This window comes from Vidua chalybeata, chromosome 7 (assembly GCF_026979565.1).
Source record: "Vidua chalybeata isolate OUT-0048 chromosome 7, bVidCha1 merged haplotype, whole genome shotgun sequence".
In the NCBI taxonomy this organism is placed as follows: Eukaryota; Metazoa; Chordata; class Aves; order Passeriformes; family Viduidae; genus Vidua; species Vidua chalybeata.
The window spans coordinates 14,502,376-14,521,235 of record NC_071536.1 but is presented as its reverse complement, the minus strand read 5'-3'; the positions used below and the strand labels follow the sequence as shown (position 1 = coordinate 14,521,235).

Here is an 18,860-nt window from a genome sequence, read left to right as displayed (position 1 = left end):
AACAGCTGTGTGCATGTATTTCAGATAATGCTTTTTCTTACACCCTAAGAACCACAGGCAGAGCCCTTGAGAGGTCAAGAGGTGCCTGACCCACAGGTGGGAGCTGCCTGTAAGGAGGCTTGCTGATGTTGAGTGCGGATCTGAGAGCAGATGGGCTCCCACAGTTTTCCACTGAAAGCAGGCCCTGGTGGCACCCAAGGGCACAGAGAGAAGATGACACAATTAACAATTCCCCCTCCCTACACTCTGGTGCTGCTAATCCAAGTTTAAACTCCTAGCAGCATCTTTGGAGAACCTTCTTCTATAGATTTTGACAGCTCTCTCCTTTTGCCAAGAGAAAGATCATGTAGGTTTACTGGAGAGCTGCCAAATGACAGCTTGACTTCACACCTGAGAAGCAAATGAATGAGGAGAGAAGGAAAGCCTCAGCCTGCCTCCAGCCTGGCACAAACACAAAAAGTCTTGGAAGCATGGGCATGAGCAACCCCTGGAGCTGCAACAGCAGCAGCAGATGTGCCACGAGCAGAATCCAAGCTGAACCTGCAGTGGAGGAGGGAGCATGGGGCCTGTTACCAAACTGCAAAAGCATTATCCATCAGCTGCACACCTGGGGGGCGGTGGAGGCCTGGCCATGGATGATTCTTGGAGGTGTGGGATAAGGCTTGGAGCTCTACACTGTACAGCAGCCTTCTTGAGTTGATTTGGCTGGCTTTCCTTCCTTGAGCCGTTGCAGAAAAGACCATTCTCTCAAGATATGCATTAACAATCAGCAGGGCAGCTGACAGCCATGATTCATTTTTAACTATCCCAAACCCAGTATTTTTGGATGTGTAACTCATGGTTTATAAACTCTGTGGGTAGAGGGCACCAAGAATGAGGCTGCATGACACCTCTTTGCTCCTTGTGGGTTTAGGGCAGAATGCCAGACTGCTGTGGAGAACTGCAGGCAGCCTAACTCCACGGGTGCTCAGGGACCCCATGGGTGTTCGGTGACAGCGCAGGTGCTCATGAGCAGTCACCTCTCTCCTCCCACAAGCATCACAGTGAGGTGTCTCTGGCAGGGTATTCTGTGGTTCACAAGCCTTTTTGTGAGAGTAAGACTATTACACCTACAAATTGCCCTTGGCTCTCTAACTGCTTGTAGAAAAGTAGCTGAAGTTGTGAATTTCAGACCACATTTTAAAATGGGAGAAAAATGCTTTGCATATGAGGGTTTTTTCACCAATATGATGAACACTGTGCCTGATTCATCCTTCATATGGGAGAATTAAGCAAGCTAGGAAGAAACGACCCTCAGGGTAGGGATTTCTATGTAATTTTTCTTTTAAGGGAAGAAATTTCCATGGACTGGCCCCAAAGACTACTAGTTTGTTGCCTGACCCCACCAGGTGTTTGCAGTCTGCAATTCTAGCAGTCACACATATCTAGCTGGATGCCTTTGCAGCAGCAATCAAAGCCAGAGAGCTGTTCCTGTAGGACCAGACCGATGCCCATGTCCTGCAGCGCTGGCTGTTCTCTGGCCAGCTCCCAAAGTGTCTGTAAGGTGAGCGCTGGGAAAGCGTCAGGCTCTTGTACCAGCGCCCTGGGCTGCACTACACAGGCAGCAGGAGCTTTGTGGAGCCTCACGGGAACATGAGGTGAGTAATCACAGCTGCAACTCATTTCAAAGGGAAAAATGAGCTCCCCTGCAGAAAGCTGGGACGCTTCTGCAGAGAGGGCTGGTTGGTTGGGGCTTTTTTGTGGGAGAACGGTTACTTCTAGGTTCAGGTGGAGGAACTGAGTGGGAAAGCCTTGCACACCCCTCGAAGGGTGGGTATTTTCATCACAATTCTAGAGGGACTTCCCTGGGACATAAAAGACGTCAATGTTAAAGCCAGGAACGGACCGAACAGACCTAACGGCCTCGGTGCAGTGCTTCAGCCACAAGGCTGTGCGTCCTCTGTTTCTGCTGACCCTTCATTATGTGCTTTTTTGGTAAGGCTGGAAAGCTGGGAGTTCACCCTTCCTCACGCCCCTGTAGAACAGCTTTTCGGAGAGGATCCACACAGAGGGCACATTCTGTTCTTCCCGCGGCGATCAGAAGAGCCGCCCAGAGGCCGCCCAGGAGCAGGAGGGCCTGGCGCTCACACGGCACTCGGAGCCCCCAGGGCTCTGCAGGGCGCGCTGCCAGCAACCCGCCGGCGAGCGAATTAAGGCAAAAGGATTTCAAAGGAAGCCAAGACTCGCCGAAAGGAGCACACGCGTAGTTATTTCTGTTCTCCCGGACAGCGGCACCGGGGCCGCCCGCGGGCCGCGCGCCCCTCCCCCGCTCCCGCCGGAAACGCCCCCCGCGCGCTGCCGGCACGGAAGTGGGCGCGCGGGGGGCCGCGCGGGGCGGCGCATGCGCAGGAGGCGGCGCGCGGCCGCGCCCCGCCCCCGCCGCGGTGGGGGTCTGGCGCGCGCTCCGTGCGCGAGGCCGGGCCCGGGCGGCGGGCGCGGAGCCCGGGGGGGCGGGGGGAGCGCGCGGAGCGGGAGCGGGGCGAGGGACGCGCGGTCGGTCGGTGGGTGAGAGGATGTGAAGATGGCGGAGCTGCAGATGCTGCTGGAGGAGGAGATCCCGGGGGGGCGCCGGGCCCTGTTCGACAGCTACACGAACCTGGAGCGGGTGGCCGAGTACTGCGAGACCAACTACATCCAGGTGCGCGCGGGCCGGGGCCGGGCAGGGGCGCGCCCTCACGGCCGTGCCCGCGGGGCTGCCCCGCTCGCCGGGCCCGCGGCGGCGGGCGGGCGGGCAGCGCCGGCTGCTGCAGCCTGGGCAGGGGGGGGAAGCCGCTTCACCTCCAGCGTGAACTACCCCGGCGTGACGAGGCGCTTAAATATGTAATTGATTCCTAAATTGAATTGCTTCCACTTTGTGAGTGTTTATTCCAGATCTTGTCTCTGACCCCCCTTTTCATTCCCTCCGCAAATTCTGATCTGCTTTGCTGCCGGCGCCGAGGTGATGTGATAAACCGAGGGCACGGCTGACTCCTGCAAATACAGTGTTGATGCCTTTTAATTTCGAGCAGAATGGCATAGGCTTTAGTAGAGTTATGTCTCTCCGTTTGTATTTTCCTTCTCAGGCAGGACTATGGAATTCCATTGGAAGGGCAGCTACCAAGTGGTAGGTGCAGGATGGAAGCGTGATGTAGTAGAGCTGGTACAGAATTAGGGAGAAAGAGATGAAGTGCAAGTTGCTACCGCATAGTGTGGTTTTTGCGGTGACTGCTCTAAAGCCAGCCTGGTGTTAGGACTCTGCTTTTTTCATTTCTCTTTCTAGTGGAAAGAAAGGCAAAATTCTTTAATAGGGCCAAATGAAAACTTTGCCCCCAAACACAAGAAGATACCCTAAGACCTATCTGAGCGTGCGGTAGAGAAAGGTGGCGGGGGATGATGTGGATTTGTGTTGTCAGTGTTGAGAGAATTCCAAAGTGTCCCAGAATTGGTTTTGAATTCACTCCCCGAAGGGCAGAGTGCTTGTGTGCTTCCAGAGGGCAGCTAGCGATGAGATCTGTGCTGAGACTGTTCTGTCAGTGAAAATGGGAGAGACTATTTAACCAGAGGCAGAGAATACTTAGAATGTCCCTGTAAAAAAGCTCTCACTGATCTTGTTGAACTGCTGAATGGTCAGCTGTTCTTCAGAGAAGACTTCGCATATTTTGGGTCATTTACAAAACAGGTCAATTACAGTAAAATTATATAGATGTATTTTATTACGTAATAACGCTTCTGATGTTGAATTAGTGTGACCTACGGTTTTTAAGAGACATGTTGAAATATTCACTTACCGTTACAACCTGAAATACCAGTCTTTAAATTTCTGCTTTTTTGAGAAGTGATTTTTCTGGAATGTGGAAGAGGAGCATTGGAAGGCAGAACCAGATAGGGAGAACTGCATGTAGTTTGGTTTTTTCCCTTTAACTTTTTTTTTATTATTCTTTGTATAAATCAAAGTTTGTGAATCTCTATGGAACAGATTCACTTTTAATGTCTTAATGAAAACTGCAGAAGAGGACTCCATGCTGCTCTGTATAAATAGAGAATGAAAAAAAGATGGTTATTGCCCCAGACAGCACACAGTCCATAAGGACAGTCTAGGATCACAGGAGATGGATACAGACAGATGGTGAATGAAGGAAAAGAATGAGGCACTCTTGGTCAGCCTGATGGATTCTGACCACCACACAGCAATATCCTGACTGTTGGCAATTTATCCAAGCATCATGACAGCACAGAGCTTTAAGGGGGAAGTGAGAATTAAAGAATGAAATTGTGTTGTGAGCATTGTCTGTGAGGTGCAGTATGGGTCACAGCATCAACATGCTTAAATTTTTAAGGAAGTGGGGAATGGAGACATCAGCCAGGCAAAAGGCTCCAGCTTTTGGAATGCTCTGAGACATGACAGGGTTGGTTTGTTGTGGAGAAGAGGTTCAGTGTGAGGGGATTCTGGACTTAGTGATGAGTGTCCTAGTAACAAATCTGCTGGTGAGCTCGCCCCACCTTCACAATGCCAGAGCTACGTAAACTGCTGCACCAGATTGCTATAAAAAGCTGATTTTTTTTTTCTCGGCAGGAGGGGAATAGATTAATGGGAATAACTGTTGGTTAATTGGATATTTATGGTTTTGCTTCTAATAATATTTATTATTCCAAAGTTGTTATGTCTGAAAGAAATCTAAATTATGTTCAAAATAGTAGCCTTGAATTTTTGGGGGAAGATGGGTTTGTAAATGCTCTGAAATGTGTGGAAGAATAATCATTCAGAAAGTCGTGTAATGAAGATGAACTAATTCTACCGTAATCCTGTCGTATTTCACTGCTGACAGAAGATTTGTTATGGATAATCTTGAGATCTAGGAGAGGCTCAGAATGTGACTGATACCTGAAGTTTATTTGCAGGCTGGTAGGTGCTGTGGTGATGGGAACATTGAAGGTCCTTCACTGGTCTGTATTATCTATTTCAGTAGCCAATCCACTCCCTTTCTGTGCCAAGCTGCTTTGAAGTTTTATTGTGCAGTACAAAAACTGTTGCAAAAGCCAGTGAGGCACAGGCCAGTGTAACAGAATTTGAAGTTCAGTGCTAGAGTGAATGGGTTTTTTCTCTTCCCCCCCACCTAGCAACATAATTGCGGCTTCAAAATAATTAAAATGTAATCTCATACATGAGGAAATTGCTAGTTCATAGTAGTAGAGCTGTGGCAATTGCTACTCATTTGACTTCTGCTTATGAAATGAAAAATCTGTTCTTAAAAAATTTGTCAGTGTTTATCCAAATTATGATTGATATGTAGCTCGATGACTTTAGCAACAGGGAATGTTACATAAAATGTTATCCTTCCCTTGAGTCTGTTATATGGTAGTGTATCAGAGAACATTAGCTTTAAATTTTGTGGAAAATGATAGGAAATACAGCAAATATATAGTAAATGGATCTGCAGCAATGAAAATAAAGACTGCTGTTTGGAGGAAGAAAGTTTCTTCATGTCAAAAACCTCTTATTCTTCTAATAACTTGGAGAAATCATACAGTTTTTTTATGTCATGCTGCTTCTTAAAGAGAAGGGGAAGAAAAGCTTTTTGTTTAGGAGGATATTTGTGTGGTATCTGGCACCAATGTCAATTACAGGTTAAATTTTATATGGTCTGTTCAGTGCTTCATGTACTAGTGCTGTGTCCTCTGTTACAAGTTCATTCTCAGTCTAAACATGCAACAGAGTAATTCTATAAAATCTGATTTTTTATGTACTTGGTATTTGCAGTCTACATTGATTTATCTGGTCTTTCATAAAAAACAGATAATAGTTATATTGGGCAGTGTGCTGTGTTTACAAAGTTTTCATATTCCTGCTTAATTTTGTTCAGGAGTATCAAAAAGAAGATTTCTGCTTGTGATAGTGTAAGTAACAAGACCATGCAGTTACGTGACTTGCACATCTTGTTACTGCAATACTGACATAAATTCCTTGCCCTGTTAAGTTTCTTTGAGCTTGTCCTGTATAAGTCTATTCTGAAATAACCTGTTGTTTGTTTCTCATTATCATTGTTCTTTTTAAAAAACAGCTTTTTGTTTTGTGCAGTGCATGGAGCTTTCTAGAGTAACTGAATGCTTGTGTCTGTAACTCTTTGTTGAATGAGCCAGAAAAAATTACCAGGTGGAGACATTTCAACCTGTAAGTGTCTGGTGTGCAGAGATTTGAGGTGGAGGGAGGTCCCTCCCCCACAGCATGCAGAACTGAGTGAAAAGCCAAGCCTCTGTGCTCTGCCCAGCCTTCAGAAGGAACCTCTGATTTCTCTGATCCAGCTGTGTTGGCTGGATTCTTCTAAAAGGCTCTGTATTTTTTAGTTATTCAATATGATTATGCTTTACTTGTCAGCTCTAGAGACTGAAAAGGAAGAGCTTCTGATTTTCCTCCCTTCATAGCCTTCATGCTGCCATCACTGTTTGCATTTTATATACAGAAACAGTCTTCTGGTGATTGTGAGGGATAGGGTAGAAAGAAGAGTTTTATTCTTGTTCCTAGTAATCAATCCATCCTGCTGATTACTGGAAATAACCTGCTTTCATTCCTGCAGATAGCTTTATTTAACTAGACATAAAGGTGAAAACTACTTGTTTCTTGGTAATTTTACTACAGTCCATAGATCAATGAGTTTCATAGTTGCTTTCCACATACCTATTATTTTTACTTAGATCTCATAAGCAAACCCAAGTGGCTGTAGATTTGGAAGCATCTTCAGTAGGCTGAGCAAGAGAATAAGCATCTATTAGCATATTAGTTTTAAATTACAGGAATGATGGTCTTTACAAACAGCAACTTAATGGTTACAGCTTTAGTAATGGGAAATTTCCATGGAGTTGCTTGTAATGACTGGTACCAGTGTATAACTTGTGTAATTATACAGGGAATTGCAGGAATTATGGTTTATAAACAAGTTCAAGAATGGTCTCTCTTCAATTTACTGAAGATGTATATGACCTTAACAGAGGTGACTAAGTTAGATTTGTAAAATCTATTTAGTTATCAGAAGTGTGAATATCAGAGGAAAGTTGGTTTTGCTTTTTTTTGTTCCCTAAGCTTGTTTATGATATAATCCAACTTCAGTGAAGGGGTGATTAATCTTGGCAGTGATGGAACACTTGTTCTGTAGGCATGAACGTGGATATTGATTAGCTCCAGTGAATATTAGTCCAGAACTTCAGGAAGATGATAACAAGTTGAAACTCTAAAAAGCCTGTGAAACAGCAGCAATGAACACATGGGCAATGTGCAACTGTCTCACTCTTAAGTTCAGTGATTACATGGATATATTTTGTCCATCAGCCTATGGTAGGACTTCATGAAAACCGTGTGATTTTAAATTTGAAGTATGCAATGGTGGATTTAGCTTGAAAGTCAGCCAGGTGCCCACCAAGCTATTCTCTTACTCTCAGTCCTCAGCTGAGCAACAGGAGAAAGTAAGGGAAAAAAAAAACAAAACAGCTCATGGGTGAGTTAAGGACAAGGAGTTCACTGACAAATTACTGTCCTGGGCAAACCACTCTCAGCTTGGGGAGTATTAATTTAATTTACAGCCTATTAAAAATAGAGTAGGACAGTGAGAAACAGAATCAAAACTAAACCCACCTTCCCCCAGCCCTCCCTTCCCAGGTGCATTTTCACTCCTTCATTTCTAACTCTCGTACTTCCTCCTTCTCCAGTGGTGCAGGGGAACAGGGAATGGGGGATGCTCTAGTTCATTCATATCACTTTGTCTCTGCTGCTCTTTCCTCCTCACAGTCTTCCCCCTGCTCCAATGTGGCCTCCTTCCAATGGGTACAGTCCTTCACAAAGTGCTCCAAAACACTTGGACTGCAGTTCTTCAAGAATTGCTCCAGCATGGGTTCTTCCCAAAAGCATCCAGTCCTGCAGGAACAGATTGCTCCTGTGGGTGTCCCACAGGCCACTGTTCTGCCCAAAGCCTGCTCCTGCATGGACTTCTCTCCATAGGCTGCAGCTCCTGCCAGAAACTTGTTCTGTGGGCTCTGCACAGGCTGCAGCTTCTTTCAGAGCATATCCACCTGCCCTGCCATGGCTGTCTCTATTGGCTGCAGGGCAATCTCCACTTCAGGAAACACCTCCTGCCCTTCCTCCTTCTCTGACCTTGCTGTCTGCAGGGTTGTGTCTTTCACATTTTTCTCCTCCTCTCACATTTGCTTCACAATATTCTTTACCCTTTAGTAGATACATTGGCACAGAAGTGCCACCAGCATAGCTGACTGGCTTTTGTCAGTGGTGGGGCTCTTTTGGAGCTGGCTTAGAACTCTGTCTGATGTGGGGGCAGCTCCGGATCTCCTCTCACAGGGGCTGCTCCTGCAGCCACCTGGCTACCACTAAACTGGCTCGTTAGGTTTGTGAACTTCAGTGAGGATAATCTAGAACATTGTTTCCTTTAAGTGAGTCAGCGAAGCTGGCAAAGTTGGAGAAGAATTTATCACTCAACCAATCTACTTTCCTTTTTCATCACCTGTGCTGTGTTTTGCCAGGAAAGCTAATTTAATGCATTTATTAGTGCTACAAGTTCAACCTGGAGTTCAGGAAGTGCTGGATTGATCCTCCATTGAGTGGATATGAAAACAGCATGAGCCATTTTATTAGTGGTAATTGGAGTTGCTGGTAGTAATACTGTATGTGTAGTTATGAAAATAAAATTTGTAAATATGCAAGTTGCTAATATAAATGTTGTAACACTAAATGTTGGTTACAAGTGGCATTCTAGTTGTTCCCTTCTATAGTTTATTTTCAGACTGTGGTTATTGAATTATATTGATCAAGAATTTTAATTCAGAGTAGAAAGTTTCTGTGTCCTACAGTTAAATCAGCTCTCTGAAATTTATTGTCCATTGCTTGTGTTTTACTTGAGTTTACAGTTATTAATCTTTGTGGCTTAGTGCTGAGGCAGAAAGTGGTGCCTATGTAAGGCAAGAGCGCCTCCAGTCAGTGCTTTAAGCAAGTAAAATCTTACTCTGTAGTCTTCAGCAGAATATTTTCTTGATGAAAAACATTGATTTAAACATCATGTTTGCAGCAGACTTATTTAGTAGAATCTGTGTCTAGAGGATGATGGCCCTTTTTCTTTTTTAAAATTTTGTTTCCAATGTTTTTTTCACACTTAATTGCACACCTGAAATTGACCTCTCGCTTAGTAATCTAAGTTTTGTTGGATATCCGTACCAGGAACTTCAGTCATTGAGCTGCCTTATGAAGCAAAACTCCATGTCAGTAGATGAAACCTCATCACAGCACACTGAATTTAGGAGCACAGGAATATACAAACTTAGCTGAAATAGTATTTCTGAGGCTGATCTCTGTTCAAACAAAAACTTCTGGTGTCTAACAAACAAAATGTACAAAGCCATTTATTACTGAGTAGTGTCATATGAATTCAAAGCACACTGATTTGTCTTGATTCACTTTAATAATAATAATCATTAAATAGTATGTGTTCACTCCATATACAATGCAGAGTATCAATTATTTTTCAGTGTGTCCTTTTATACTGTGAGTTTGAGCAATGCTGGCCATTGCCACTTTTGTAATTCACTCTTAATTTTTTTAACTAGGTGGCGACTTTGTAAGTTGGCTTGAGAAGTGGAGCTTGTTCATAGCTTTCTGTGTAAGGCAGAATCTTTGCTGCAGGTTGTGGAAGTTTGTTGTCTACCTACTTTTAATTGGGTAAAAACCACAGGTCTGCCGCAACTTGTGGGAAATGTAAAAATGTTTAATATCCCAAATTAAATGGCTATTTTGAATCAGCTAACATAAATTTATCTGAATAGAGGGTCTGTGAAGGGACAAGCCAAAAATATTTAGCCAAAAGGAGATGAGAAATAGTAAAAACAAAAGCCAACCTCTTATCCCCCACACTGCTAACAGCACAAGAAGAGGCTGAGGTGGATGACAGGCTTCAGAGACACTGAAAAATGCCAATATGAGCAGATACTCAAGGGGTGGTTATTTTTGACAGAAAAGTAATGAATTATAGGATTATTCAAATAATATTTGAAATAATTTTGAAAACTACCTACACTGATTTCCCATTTTTCTTGGGTGAAGTACAGGGATACTAAATTAAGTTTGAGAGGTAATGCTACTTAATCTATGGAATTATTGCTATGAGCTAAGGCTTAGGATTTAATGGTATTCTAGAAAGGCTAGACATTTTAAATAAATAATGAGAATGTAAGCAGTTCTATCTTTTTCTTTCATATGCTTTTGCTTTGCATTTATTCTATGGTGGAGTTTTATGTCTCTTCCATGGAGTATTTTGCACTGTCTACTGTAATTCATTTCACTGGATTATTTGGGATATTGCTTCTATTTAATACTATAGTTTCTGTATCCTGAATATGATATATCCTGGATCCTTTGAAATGCTTTTTGCACAAATTGGTGTTGGATTTGTCTTCCAAGGAGACGGAATTAATGTGTTGAGTTACTCATGTCAATTTAATAAGGTCTAGATAAATTTCATTTGTGGGAAAGAGAGCTAAAGATTTTTATGTGATGGAGTATATATGTGTGTGCTGAAATGGTGGTAGTAAAATTAATGGGCTTTTTCCACCATGACTAATAACTAGTGAACTGGAGTTGTAGAGAAGAATGAAACTGTGACAGTACATTTATTTGTTATTTATGATAAATCAGTCTGCAGTGTTTTCTGATATACTCAGTTTTCTCACTTTATTCCTCTGTTAGTGATCTGAGAAATGAGCCTGTTTAGGCCTATTGGTGTTGGTGTCGTTAGAGGTGTGATGCCCATGAAGTGACTGTCTCAGAAGGGGCAGAATGATTGAGCATGCAGAATCTCTGGATCAAAGAGTAGTGTGTAATCAGCCTAAACTAGTGAGGCTCTTGGTTTTGCAGCATTTCTATCACATTCCGAGTGCAGTTTGTTCCTGAAAGAAAGGTAATTCTTTGACTGTATGTGCATCTGTATAACTTAATCAGTTTGGGTAATAGAAGATAGAAAGTTATCAGTAGACTCTGAATCAATATTACATTTGTCTGGTGCGGATAATAATTAATTTAAATCATCTCCAAACTGAGGACACTTCTATAACCACTTGATGGAATGAGTTAATAGAACTATTGTAAATCATTCCCATTTTATTATCTGCTTAAAATGTAAATCTTGTATTTTCTAAGTATGTATGCAGTCTTTGCATTTATTTGAGTCAGTAATTCAGAATGTGCTACAAATACATGCAGTTTTGAGGACTGGAGCAAGAGGGAGGGGTAAGCCTCTAATTTTTGTTGTTCTCATTTATATACTCATCTGTCCACCAAATGCAGGTCCTTGGAAACAGAAGTTCTTACTGTCATGAGCTTCTTATAGATGTTTATACCATTTTAAGACCCTTCATTAAAGTATGGCTTATAAAATATACTCATTATGCAAGACAGGCTCTTATGAATTGTCTCATTCGATCACCAGTTGGATAATTAATGCAGAGTTATAACTTATTTAACCATGTATACACATACAAAAGAATTTTTTCATTAAAGAACAAGTGGGGAATACTGTGGCAATAATCCACTTGTCTCTATAAAGGCTGTGCTTAAAAGTTCTCCAAAGAGAAGGGGATTTTCCCTTGTTTTCTGATGATGAGCAGAGGTTAATATTTTCCATGTGTTTTACTTTCCCTGAAATTTTCTTTTTAGCTGTAGCTTTTGTTAAGGACACAGAGAAGAATGAGATTTATTTGCCGCTGGTAAAGGCTCAGAGTATTGAATTCTATTACATTTAGCTTCTTTTCAAAGCAGCATGCTCAACTTTGTAATATTCAATCCATAATCTGAAGTTAAACTTTCTCTGTGACACAGTATCTTTAAAATTAAAAACATTAAAAAGAAATTATTTCTCTGTTTTAAACTAATTATACAAAAAAAAAAACCCTTAACCAAGAAACAATTTCTTCCATTTTCTGTGCTACTCTTGATGCTGTGCAATGATATGAGCAGCAACAGGAGTTTCTGTGGAGCTGGCTTTTTCTATAAGCAGTGTGATGTATTTTATCATTTGAGAAGAAAGTTGTTTTAGAGATAAAGTACCAGTTTTAGATCTGAAGTTTAGTTTGGGGGTCTACTGCAGTTACTAAATGAATATTACTTCAATTCCCCTTCTCATAAAGGAGGCAAAAATGCTTTTCTTGTTTTTTTTAAAGGAGTTAAATGGTAGTCTTCCTGTGGTGAACTGATTTGACTTTAATTTTCAGCGGCATTTCTGGCATTACCTCATGTTAACTGCTGTACTCAGTGAAACTCCCAGGGTCTCTTTGAATGGCCAGAATTTTGAAAATGGTTTTTAAAATTTATTTCATATTGGAAATGGAAATGTTAAGAATTTAAATCTCTGTAGAGACTGAATTGCAAGGATTAATGAGCTTTTGTTTGTTTTTTTGAAAATATTGTATTCATTTCTCAAACTGTATTTTTTGTGTGTGCTTTTGTGAATCAGTAAGTGCCTCTGCACAGGCCAAATCCCACCTTGAGCAGGCAGCTTCTTATACCTAATTCTGTTGGTTTTAAGTTACACAGCTCTTATGTGATGTCATCTCTAGATCTTGTACTTCGCAAATCAGGGTAAGTACAGCTTTTGTGTACAATCAGTGGAAGGAGTTTATTTTGGTCTGGATTCCATATGACCTTAAGGCTCTGAACACAGTCCTTCAAGAATTGTTTGCATGGTTTTCTTTGACTAATTGTAGGGGGAATATGAGTGTTTTTTCCTGTGTTTTAGGGACAAACTGTTCAGTGAAATGACTGGAAGATGTGTGATACAAAAAAATCCAATTGCTTGTGTCTAGGAAGGTGGAGGATTAGAGGTTATGAAGTTGGTAGATCCTTCTTGAAGGAGGAGAGAATTGCTTGTTTGAAAAGCAGCTTGAAAATTTGTGCTTTCTCTGTGCCTCTTTGTGTTAAAAGCTAGGATTTATGTTGTGAAACTCTTCAGGATAATTTTATTTATTGCCACAGCCGGATGGATAGAGAGGTGATATTATTTAGTCATGTCTTGTCAAATGAACAGGTCATTCATGCAGCACTTTTAATTCATGAAGGTGTAGAGAAAATCCTTCTTTCAGATGGTAGTAGAACTTGCTGAGTATATAGTTGTAACAATCTGTTAAGACAACTTGAAAATGAATTCACATTAAAAAGAAAAATGCAAGGCAAGAGAATCTTTTATGACATAGAGAAAGCATTCAGCAGTTGAAATGTTCTTATTTTTGTCATTTCACTTCTTTGACGTTTCTATTTTTGTGACAACAAATTGCTCAGAATTGTCAGAAGAATAACATTAAAATTTGGTGAATAAGTGAAGATTGAGACTCAGTCTGTGTCATAATTATGGTGAAAGTAAACACAGTCATGGGGATTCTTCATATCCTCTACTGGAGCATTAAACTGCTGTGAGAGGAGTCTTTGTTCTTTCACAAGTCTGCAATGTCTCTTTCAACTTGCGTGGTGTAAGTTGTATGTCTGCAGTTCGGTGCAGCTGCCCAGGTAATGCTGTGTTACCCGAGTCTGTGACAGCTGCTCCGTTGCAGTGCAGTGCTGTGGCTTGTGCTGGCTGTGCAGGTGGGCTGGGCTGCCTGCAGCGCTGCATGCAACACGTGCAGCCCTCGGCATGTGTTCTGGGGCTGAGAGCACTGGCCATCGGGAGAGTTCCCAGCACGTGGAAAGCTCTCCGCTACTGCTCTAGTTAGAGATGATGAAATTTGGCCTATATGGGGAACAGCATGATAATTCTTAACTGTGGGATTAAAATGATTTCTTTCCTGAAATATTTGTCACTGAATTTAGATTGTATAGCAGGAAGGGTTTCCCCTATTTGAAACAACCGTAGTCTGTATATTACTTTTCTTTGAAAATTGTTTGAAAAAACAGACTTTTTAAAAAGTTGCATTTGAAAAAATCATTATTAGTAGTTTTGTTAGGTGAGGAAAAGAATGTATTAATTTACTTCATGAAAATCCTGATCTTAAGTTTTACTGGGTTACTCTGGATGTGGTTTTTTTAGGGGAAAACTAGCAGTACATTTTATCTTTTGCTGAGATGTCTGTGACTGATGGTGACTTCTCTGACAACACAAATGCTTACCAATCTATAAACATTGAAAATAATAAAAATTCTTTAAATATGGGGAAAGAAAGGTGTTTAATTGCTCTTAAAGAAATTAATCCTGTCTGATACAGGATTGTCCAAGGGATGTTTATAAAAGTCTTGGGCAGAACAGCACCAGTAAGTGCTGAAATCAGTATATGAACAAATCTAAAAGGGCCTGGTGAAAATCTGGCTCACATTAGATAAACAGAGAAAAGAAAAAATTATTATTTCACCTGTTTTGGTAAATAAGATAGTGCCTGCAGATGTTTTGTTGTTAAAAAAGTGCTTTAGTGGAAGTTGAGGTGTGGAACATCATTATTATGTGCGCAGAGGTGGGCAGCTGTGAATTTTGGAGCATTGCAGATGCTCTATACTACTCTGAGAGTGTTTGTCTGATTCATTCCTCTGTCCTTTTCTGAAGCTTTTATGGTAACCACCTTTTTCAGGACAGACTTTGTAGAACTTCTTGTACCATTGTATGTGCTGCTTATTTTTCATTTTAGAATTGCTTCCAGGTTTACAGAGCTGTCTTCTGTTGGATCCCAAATAACTTGACTGATTTTTTTTGAAGGTGTTCTGATAGAACTGTGTCCTTAGCTGCTGCCTCTGCAACGTCCTGCATGGAGATATTCTCCTGGATGTTGACTGGGATATTGCTGAAGTTCTGTTTTTCAAAATGTCCTCATGTGTAATTTTGTGTGGTTTTTCACACGAGTTATAGGTAGGTGTTCTCTTCAGCTGACATTGAAATATTAGAACAAAGGAACTCAAACATTTTAGAAGCTCCTGTTTGGTATTGCAGACATTCTCATGGGGTTTTGTTGTATTAATTTAAGTTTATTCAGTGCTTTTGATTCAAAGAATGTATTTGGTTCATAGTCTACTTTCTTTTTGTGGAGGCATAAAAACAATCTCATTTGTTTGTCTCCCCTAGCTTCTGCAAGGGGGTCCATGGGCTATTAGCTAATGCTAGTGCTTTGTTTGAAGACAGCAGATTTAAACATTTGCTGTATGAAATTCCAATATTGTTCTGAAGGGATTTTCACAAAAGTATGGTCTCTTCAAGCTCATCCTGACTGATGTTCTGAATAATGGGCCTTTATTGTTAAGCAAGAAGACCCTTATTCCTGGTAATTTGTGTTTCAAGTCCTGGTTTTTCTGTACCAGACAGAAAACTCTCCATATTGTTAGACAGACATTCTGAAATGGCTCCGTGACCTGCATTGCTTTGTTTCAAGTCTGGGGAATCTTAGAACTATTGTATGTGGAGAAAAACTTTGCCAAGGTTGGATTTGGCTATCAAGCATATTGCTTTTGATAACTCAGTGTGATACTTATTAATTCTTAAAAAATTAACTGAGTAATTTGCAGAAAGAAGTAGTACTTAAATTGGATGGAGGTTACTGTGTTACAGTTGCAGTGTAGTTAATATGAAAACTCAAATGCACATCTTTTTATGCAATTAAAATGGCTGTATATTGTTTTTAGAAACTAAGTAACCACTTGCATGGAACAATCTGTCTTTGGGTGAGTATTGCCCTTAATGTGAATGTAGGTCATGCATAGAAAATGTGTGTGTAAAATAGAGATCTTGTTGGAAATAATTACAGAACATTTGAAGCTGTGCTGTTAAGTTACATACTGCAGGTTGAATATAGCAACTCGGCTTGCTGTTCTTGAGCTACACAGCAATTGACAGAAGGTTTACTTATAATTTTGAATGGACCAAAATGGACCAAAACTGCTTGTTAAACTGGGAAAAAGAATAATTGCTACTTACTTAATAAGTGCTTGCAGAAAGGGGTATTTTTCTGCTTATTTTCTGAGATTCTTAAATTGCAACAGCATAGCAAAGTTTGAATCTAGTTGAAATGAAAAACCTCCTGTAACCTTACAATTTTTTATTTGTTGACAACTCTCTTACAAGCATGAAGAAAAAGGGTTCGGAAAATCTTTATTTCTAGCAATTTACCCTTGGGAATTAGACTGGGACTCTTCAGTTGAGGTGGTGACTTTTATATTTCTGAAATGTTCTCTAGTAAGTGCAGAAGATCTGGGCTTGGCTAACTGTCTGCATAAGAGGCCAGAATCCCATTCTCACTCTGCCAATATTGTATTTTGTCCAATGCTATGGTAACAGGAGCAAAAGGTTGTAAAAACATTCTTTGCCAGAAAAATGAGCAGATGTGTCTCTCAGGATACGTAGGGAACAAATCTACTTAATAAGAAGGCACTGATTTTGATTTTCAGATTTCAGAGTGAACTTTCACTAACTTCCTTTCACTTTATCATGGTGGTTTGTTTAGTTAATCTCCATTGTGGGTTCAGTTATGACTGGGTATCATTGAGTGTTATCACCACCTTCAGCAGGTGGGTTGTACTACAGAGGTCAGCTTTCAGCAAGATGAACATGGATATCCAGAACAAATCAGCCTGTTGTTGCTTGCTTCTGCTCTCTTTCTGGCAAGCATTTATGGTGACAGCAAGGAAAAAGTGTGAGCTGTGTGGGCTGTTGTGATTTGTCAGTCAGACAAGAGTATGTCTGTGTCTGCTCATGTAGGGGGTTGCAAATGCACATTTGAGGTGGTGGGACTCTGGCACGTGTGTGACATTGCAGGGGTCAGAGACTTGGGCCTTTTAGTGGTTCTGCAGTAGGCAAGGACCACTGTCCTGTTTGTTTTAATGCTGAAAAGAAGGAGGGACAGATTGGGCAACCTTTCACAGAAGAATGAGGGAAACCTCTTCTTATTCTTTCATTCTGTGCTGTAGAGTGATCAGCTGCCACTGCAGCTCACCCAGGTTCTGCTAATTTAGCATAAATCTTTGGGTTTTGGGGTATGTTGCCAGTGGTTCTTTTCCCTCCTAGAGGAATATTGTCTATTGCAGACGTTGTGTGAAAGTTTATTTTCATCTGTACTTTTTCTTATAAAATATTTTATTTTTTTTTTCTCTTCTGTCAGATTGTGGGCATGGATCTGAAGACAGTTCATTTCTTTCATTATTATGTCTCAATTGGTAGCAGCTTTAAAAAGTGCCAAGTAAGAATAATTTCAAATTTAAGGTTAACTGATCTGTGAAGGAATCTGTGTAATCCGAGTGTCTTTATTTCCTAGAAGAGTGACGATGCAAATTCCTGCCCCCCGTTAGTTTAAACCCTCTATCTGCTGTCTTTGGAAGGCACTCCTGTTACCTGATAGCTATGCCTCTTTACTTCTCTTCAAGCTTTTTTTAGCCATAGTTACCAAAGGTAGTTAAATTAAAGTATAACTTCTAGTGTGATAAAATTTTGGGGCTTGCTCATGTCAGGAAGTAGAGAAAGTGAATAGCAATTGAAAGACTTGTATTAGTTAGGGTGGTGATGTGGGAAGAATTCTGAGGATAACAGGACCGCATTTGCCGTGGATAGGCAGGCAGGGCTTTCCTGCAGCTTGCGTTCTTGAGCTGCTCAGTCCTTTTGAGTGCCTAAGGAAGTGGGCCGGTGCCGCGGAGCTCCGTGTTGCTGTGGTAACTGATGTGGGTGTTATTTCCACACCTGCCAGCCTCTCTCGGGAGCTATTGGCCGAATAGCTCCCGGTGTGTATCTTCCCCGGCTATGCTGCAGTTACACCCTGGCAATTACAGGTGTCCTGCATCTGACTGCTTAGAGGGGGTACGCTGGTTGTAAGCTGTGATGGTGGATATGGCTGTGTGTCCTACTTAGCTTTCCTTGCTATGAGTTTGTGATGTCTGGCAGTGGACACTTAGAAGCAGAATCTACTTCTGCTGCCACAGATCACTCTGCTTGTGATTATAAATCAAAGCCATTAGTTGACCTCAATTACTGCTATGTAATGAATTGAATTGAGAATTTATAGTGGAAGGAAGAAACTGGAAAAACTGGGAAATAACTCAGTTGTTACATAAATTCCTGTGACTAGGTAATTTGTAAAGCTGAAGTAGATATCCTTGCTTAGAAATGGTAGATTTTGTCAGATTTCAAGAGACAGAGATAAGTCTGTTCATCTGATATTGATAGTGGAGAAAATAATTTATGCAAAAGCATTTTTTGTACAGCAGAATGTAATTACTATATGATTCTAGTTTTTACTTGTGAAAGCCACTTTGCATATAAAGTAATTTTTGCAAATGCTACCACTTGCTTTATTTTTATTAACTAACTGTAAAATTAAATTTGAGTTTTTAAATGATTTTGACTTGTAAACTCAGTTCAAGCCTCTGCATACTGAAGCGTCCTTGGTGAATGAAGAATTGTAGAACAGCAAATATATGAGATAATAGAGTTAAGCCTGTGGGTCTTTGCTGTTTCTGAAGTTCTTAATTAAATACATTTGTATTGGCCTAGCCTCGTATGGCCACAAGTGTGTTGATACTGTGATCCTATTAAAGCCAAAATTGGCCTTGTCTCTGGAACTCGAACAATAATTATGTCGTTTAGGAACTAGAAAACAGCCCACTTCTCTCAGCTGTGTTACTGCAGAAGAGGCACCAGAGAAGGGTGAAACCTCCCCTGGTTTCACAGAATGAGCAGGGGAGGAGGTTCCCTCACTGCTGTTTGCTCTCGAGCAAGAGCAAAGTGTAATGCTGTGCAGCAGTGATGAGTAGCTAGTAACATAACTGTGTATTAACTATATTCTAAATGTAAATGCATTTGGATGCTAGCATGCTGTTCTTGTGATACAATTTGTGATGCATCATT

The 18,860-nt window shown here is 41.1% G+C and overlaps 1 protein-coding gene across 19 annotated transcripts in view; it reads left to right on the top strand.

The window, feature by feature from the left end:
- The first annotated feature begins 2,494 nt into the window (after window positions 1-2,494).
- ABI2 (abl interactor 2) overlaps window positions 2,495-18,860 on the top strand; it is a 65,078-nt gene continuing 48,712 nt past the window's right edge. For 5 of the 19 annotated variants that reach the window (XM_053948352.1, XM_053948350.1, XM_053948346.1 and 2 more), the window contains exon 1: window positions 2,498-2,677. In XM_053948352.1, the coding sequence (XP_053804327.1) occupies window positions 2,561-2,677 (117 nt within the window). In that variant the 5' untranslated portion in view covers window positions 2,498-2,560. Of the gene's footprint in view, window positions 2,678-2,791; window positions 2,894-18,860 lie in introns of those variants that run through there. The other 14 variants (XM_053948351.1, XM_053948354.1, XM_053948349.1 and 11 more) reach the window with 5 other exon arrangements.